Below are 6,256 nucleotides of genomic sequence, written 5' to 3' on the forward strand. Positions count from 1 at the left end.
TACAAGTGATAGTAGATATACTTTCATGTTTTTGTAATTTTACCTTGTCGTGTATCCTTTTTTTTAAACTCTCAAAACTAATACCACGCTTTATTTGAATAGCTTTTTTAGGGCCTTCAAATGTGATACCATCATCAGTTTCATACATCTTACCATTTAAATAGACGAGTGTAATAATTGAATTCATTTTTCAAAAATATACCTACAATAAATAATTAATGTCGTCAACAAACAATAATATAAAAAATATATTAACATAACATAAATTATTAACCTAAAATAAATTAACAACAACAAATTACTCTAAATAAATGAAATTACTGTCACAACAATTTCCTACTTCGCACACGAATGACGCAAAACAATCGGCATTTATTTTTAATGTGTATGTATAAATTTTGGCTATTAAAAAAATATACCAACAACATCAATAATTATGAGCTTAACTAATAATAATAATAATGTGCTAGACATAAAAACTACTACAATAAATAATTATTGTCATCAACAAACAAATATATCATAATTATAACCAAAAAATAAATTATTAAGTTACCAAAAATTACAAATTATCACACAAAAAATATAAACAAAATTACTATTTCATTTTATAGTTCATGTCAATTTGTTTATGCACCTACAAAATATAATCATTATTATCATCACCAAAATAAATATTAATTAATGCTATAATGTATTGAAGATAAAAAATATTTACTAGTTTTGAACAAAATTTCTAACCGGTACGTTTCAACTCAGCTTCAAGGTTTCCAAATGAGCTTGATTTTTGTGTGAAAATGAAACGGAGGGCAGATGGTTTTATAGGGAACAGGGACGTGCCAGGGGGTCCACCACTAGTGGAAGTGCCTGCCAGGCTACCACTAGTGGTCGCGCCTGGCAGGTAGGCACGACTGGTAGCGCCTGGCAGGTAGGCACGACTGGTAGCGCCTGGCAGGCAGGCACGACCACCCCTGTCACATCGTCCTGTCCCGACAAGCCACGTGTCGCGTTCTGGTGGAACGCGCTCCTCAGATAGGCGCTTTGTAGTAAAATAATAGACCCCCTTGGTAAATAAAAATAAAACAGACCCATTTTGATAATTAATTTGTAAAAGGGACCCAATTTGGTGATTTTGCCCCTATTGTATACCCTAAATTTGTTTGACACTGACTTGTCAAAAACAATGTTTTTCTTGTTGAAATGCGACTATGTGGCTTCTAATATGACCCCCTCATATACGCATGTTTTGTTCAGACCTTTGCTAAAATCAATTCTGTTAACGGTTGACATCCTATGTCGGAGGTTCCGATATTTTCTGTGAGCCAATCATTCTCCCTTCCTTGCAACTGTTGCGTTCCACCTCCCATATTTAGTATTTGATTATATTAGACTTTTAAGATATTGTTAAAGACTCCATAGATAGATATTTGGTGGATATTATAGTTTATTGAAATTGAAATGTGTAGTCAGAATATTACAGTTGCCATGTGAAGGTGCTAAAGTAAATACCAGAACACCTTCATTTTGCTCGGAACTCGGAAGAAGTTAATAATAGCATACCAACTATTAATATGATAAAATTTAATTTTTTTTATCCCTTCTCTTGTAAAATACTACTATAAACTACATTTACTCTAATTAACGTATTTATTATTTATTAGAGACAACTTGAACAAGGAAAAATATAGAGAATAATCATTTTGATGCTTAAATTATTAAGTAAGCACTATGACAAAGCAATTCGTCATTCATGTTAATCAAATTATTCATTTTACATTTAGAGACCAAATTAAATCTAGGAACTCAAATAAAACAACATATACTAATAATTTGAAAATTATATCTAAAGAGTATTTTGAGTTAAATGATAGGGATAATAATAGTAGGCTGGACCTGAGACGATTGCATCATTAAAAGTTGGATGAAAATGAGGTGAAGTGGGTTGGATCCTACCTAGATTTGGTTTTTTATATTAATTAAATGACTGGGTCAGACCGGACCGAGTCATAAGCCTAGTTTCATCTATAATAGAGTCGTAAATAAAAATAAAAATTGAGAATTGATATCCGTCCAATTATGCAGGTGGTAACATAGTCGATGTTGATTCATTGATGGTGCAAATGCAAATAAATTTGACTCAAACATACCCCTGCCTTAACGACACCGTTTTCACTGTCTCTGAGAATGGAGGCGCTAAGTCGCTCCGTGGAAGACGTATTCGAGGATTTCAAGGGCCGAAGAGCCGGCATCATCAAAGCTCTTACCACCGGTAACGTTTTTCAATTTCCATTTCCATGCACCATCAAATAAAATTAAATAAATACTCTTCTTCGCGTCTACCCATTCCTTTTCTCTTTTCCATAATTACTAATTAATGGGTGAAACCAGAAAAACACGTTATTCTTATAAATCACTAATCTTGACACACGTTAGCGGTTTCTTTCTTTTTATCATTTCCGTTGATGAAACCTGCCACTAATTACTATTCAGTTAAGGCATTTGGGAAATATTATTGAATTTGAATCATTCCAGTCCTTTGCTTCGCCTTTCTCTACCTGGGAGCAATTGAGAAATTCTTTTATTCTTTTTCTATTTTGTTTTTAAATTTCTATATATGAACTATGAAGCTTTTTGGAATTTTTTGTGTCTCGTTTGATTAATTTGTTTGGCTTGTTCGTGCTGTTGCAGATGTTGAAGATTTCTACAGCCAATGTGATCCTGGTTAGTTACCTTGCTTTTAGGTTTGAATTATGTCTTTGAGTCCTTCAGTGGTTTGCAGCTACTGCCTCGTCTTGAGTATTTCGGATGTTCTTGCTTTTACTTTCCTTTTCTAGTACATGTACTGCAATTTGGTTAGGCTCTTGCTTCAAGGGATGCCAACTTATCTCATGTAATTATCAAATCTTGTTCCTGACTGAAGGAAATGCATTTGCTTTGCCATCCCCAGCGTCAGATATTCTTGTATTGTTACCCTAGTTACAGAACTAGTATGATATGAAATGCTTGATAGTTCTTAAAAACCTCTTGGCAGTAAAAAAATTTCGGGAGTAAAGATATTATGGAGTTATTCTAGCTGCAAATAAAAGTATACTGTGTAGAGGTAGAATTACAAGTCATTTTATCCCTATTAAATTTATTTTCTTTGTAGCTATTTTATCCTTATATGAGCTTTATATATCTGTTGTTTTATTCTTTCAGAGAAGGAGAATTTGTGCTTATATGGATCACCTAATGAGCAATGGGAAGTAAATTTACCTGTTGAAGAAGTTCCTCCAGAGCTTCCTGAGCCTGTCCTGGGCATTAACTTTGCTAGGGATGGCATGCAGGAAAAAGACTGGTTATCTTTAGTTGCTGTTCATAGTGATACATGGTTACTTGCCCTTGCCTTTTATTTTGGAGCCAGATTTGGATTTGATAAAACTCACAGGTATATACCTTTCAGAAAAGTAGGGCTTTTGATTTCATGTGAATGGAATATCCTCATTGGTCTTTGTATATTTAGCAGCCACAATCAATGTTCTTCCAGCCATCATTTAGTAGTCTGTGTATTTGTTCTTGATAATTGGTAATGTTGTATGTTTTCTCGTGCATCAATCTACTCACATTTTGGCTTTTTTAATGCAGGAATCGACTATTCAGTATGATCAATGAACTACCAACAATATTTGAAGTTGTTACAGCAAAGAAACAAGTTAAAGAGAAGTCTTCGGTTTCAAACAACAGTGGCAGCAAATCTAAGTCTAACTCTAAAGCGGTAAACAATATTTTTCTCCCGCACACACGTACATGACAAATAAATACAGTTGTTCATAAATACTTGTCTATCTGAGTTGCAGTGAAAAACATCAGGATGTTTTTCAAGTGTAGGCTGATTACAGATGGAATTAAGGAAACCCTCACTGAATTTAATTCCCCTTGATAAAGGGTTAAAGAATGCATTACATGTGCATTAAATCTTTATAACCATCTAACATGAGATGGATCTATTAACATCTTGGAAAGTATTATCAGAAGTCTTGGGAGTTAAGTATCATGATATGTCTAAATATATGACCCTTAATCTAAAATATAGGAAGCTATGGATTTTTTTTTTCTCTTTGCAGTTTTTAATTCCTTTATTCTCTCTTTGCTGTAAATAAAAATAAAATAGAGAAGTGGGTTTGCATGGCGCATTTGCTAAGATGAAAGGTGATATGAAGCCTTAGAACTAGAAACATTAGGATAAACTTCAAAAAGGCTAGAAAAAGGGTTGTGGCTGTAGCTTAACTTTCAGTTCCTAGCCTCCTTACCCATGAGTTTGACAAGGTGCAAAAATTTAGTATTTACGGTGATTATTTAAACTGGCTGACACTGAATTGGAAAAGAAAGGAAGGAAGAAGAAAAAGAAAAAGAAAAAGAAAAGGAGCAACTAGTTTAATTGGTTGCTTTGAGCAAGACCAAAGTGAAACAACTATTTAGAATATTTTAGAGCATGAAGTAAAAGAGTTCTTCCTCATTCTAGATGGTGAAATAAAAAGAGAGCAAGGATCCTAATATGTTAGTTATATCATGTTGTTTCGGTTGTTATTTTTAATTCACTGTATAGAACATTAGATTGTGGATATTCTTTGATAGCGGTATCTCATTCCTGTTTTTAAAGTTCTTGAACGAAGTCTGGCTGTTAATTGACCAGTCACTAGATTCTGTAGTGTACTTGCAAATATGCGTGAGAGGTTAAGAATAACTGACTTGTATATGGGTAGTGTTATATTGTTTGTGGTTCCCTTTTACTCAGATAATTTGTGTTCTTATCAAATTGCTGGCTGGTGGAGCAGCGGGCTTCCGAAACCCAGGGCAGACAATCAAAGCCATTACAACCAAAAGATGAGGATGAAGGACTAGAAGAGGAAGATAATGATGAACATGGAGATACCTTGTGTGGGGCATGTAGTGAGAATTATGGTACCGATGAGTTCTGGATTTGCTGCGACATCTGTGAGAAGTGGTTCCATGGAAAATGTGTGAAGATCACCCCTGCCAGAGCAGAGCATATCAAGCAATACAAGTGCCCATCATGCAGTAACAAGAGAGCTCGCTAAGCAAGTTTCCATCATGGACAACCAACTGTTTGAGTATTAACTAATCTGATTAATATGTTTTTCTTTTTAGATGTAGCTGATGGATAGTTTTTATGTTTGACACATGTAGATTTCTTGTCTTTCTGTGGGATTTTTGCTGTGTTAGTTGTCTAGGGAAAGTTGAGTCTTTTTCCAAGCCTTGTCCTAGCTATGGATCCACGTCGGCATAAGCTTCATATGAATGGGGTTGAAACCATAATCTCATCAATGCTTAGAAGCTTAGGGTTTTTCATCACATCAAGCCAGAATTTTATTAATAACTGAGTCCAAGAGGAACTCTAACCTCCAACACATCAAACCAGATTGATGATAGATAATAAGAGCCTAGAACACAGAATACTAGTGTCTAAACAAAACATTAACCGATGGAGGCTTGCCTCAACAAGACATGATATCCGCAAAGGTAACGTGCAAGGTGTATGGCATGTTTCACATCACGTTTTTATGTATTTTTTCTCGTTTAGATGGAATCTAATAAACATTGCTTCTGCATCTTGTAAAAGCAAAAAATACAGGAAACTTGTTGGAGATAAGAAGCTTATGTCAGTCAGTCATAACCCAGTGTACTTAATCCAGTAAACAGATAATATTTCGTCAATTTGGATGCATTTGAGCACTAATTCAATATAGATTATGAGTTTTAAATTAATATTTAAATGGTAAATTTTGGAATATAGATGAGAAAAGGTTTATTTTAACGAAAAGTTCCATTCTCAATAAAATATGTTGAAGATTCTGTAGGCGTTCAAGGACATTTGCTAAGCGATAGATAACTCATGTTCTTAAATTAATGGGGACTCTACTCCCTGTCTCTCGTCCACCCACCCAACCTGTTGGTAGTAGCGCCAATGCCCCACCATTGAATAAGATAACGTATTTTTTAAGGTAAAATATTTTATTTATAGGAAAAATATTTTTAGAAATAATATAATTAAGAACCTTATTCTTAAATGAATTAAAAAATATGCTTACGAATATTTTTTGAAATTCAAATAATTAAAAATGTTAGTGCAAAAATAAGTGTTATAATTAAGTTAAATAACTTGTTTATGTTTTCATGAAAATATATTTTTCATATCTCAGAATGAGAAAAAAAAAAGGTAATGTATCTTCTCAAAAATAAATTTTGGAAGTTCATG

At 33.7% G+C, this 6,256-nt stretch overlaps 1 protein-coding gene across 2 annotated transcripts; it reads left to right on the forward strand.

Annotated features, from left to right (window-relative positions):
• Positions 1–2,033: 2,033 nt before the first annotated feature.
• Positions 2,034–5,649, forward strand: LOC114376486 (PHD finger protein ALFIN-LIKE 4-like). Of its 2 annotated transcripts, none has more exons than XM_028334636.1 (5): positions 2,034–2,269; positions 2,689–2,721; positions 3,199–3,427; positions 3,625–3,754; positions 4,818–5,649. In XM_028334636.1, exons 1-5 carry the CDS (start codon positions 2,185–2,187, stop codon positions 5,076–5,078), a joined length of 738 nt encoding a protein of 245 aa, XP_028190437.1. In that variant the 5' UTR covers positions 2,034–2,184; the 3' UTR covers positions 5,079–5,649. The 2 variants fall into 2 exon arrangements, with proteins under 2 accessions (XP_028190437.1, XP_028190436.1); XM_028334635.1 differs by having other exon boundaries at positions 2,036–2,269; positions 4,815–5,649.
• The last annotated feature ends 607 nt before the right edge of the window (positions 5,650–6,256 follow it).

This window comes from Glycine soja, chromosome 11, assembly GCF_004193775.1.
Source record: "Glycine soja cultivar W05 chromosome 11, ASM419377v2, whole genome shotgun sequence".
Lineage (NCBI taxonomy): Eukaryota > Viridiplantae > Streptophyta > Magnoliopsida > Fabales > Fabaceae > Glycine > Glycine soja.

What these genes read in the sequence shown, in the direction of transcription:
- LOC114376486 (XM_028334635.1), top strand. Translation starts at nt 2,185, where the DNA reads ATGGAGGCGCTAAGTCGCTCCGTGGAAGACGTATTCGAGGATTTCAAG. An exon ending in CATCAAAGCTCTTACCACCG is followed by an intron (nt 2,270 to 2,688) that starts GTAACGTTTTTC and finishes GTGCTGTTGCAG; the next exon opens with ATGTTGAAGATTTCTACAGC. An exon ending in GGATTTGATAAAACTCACAG is followed by an intron (nt 3,428 to 3,624) that starts GTATATACCTTT and finishes TTTTTAATGCAG; the next exon opens with GAATCGACTATTCAGTATGA.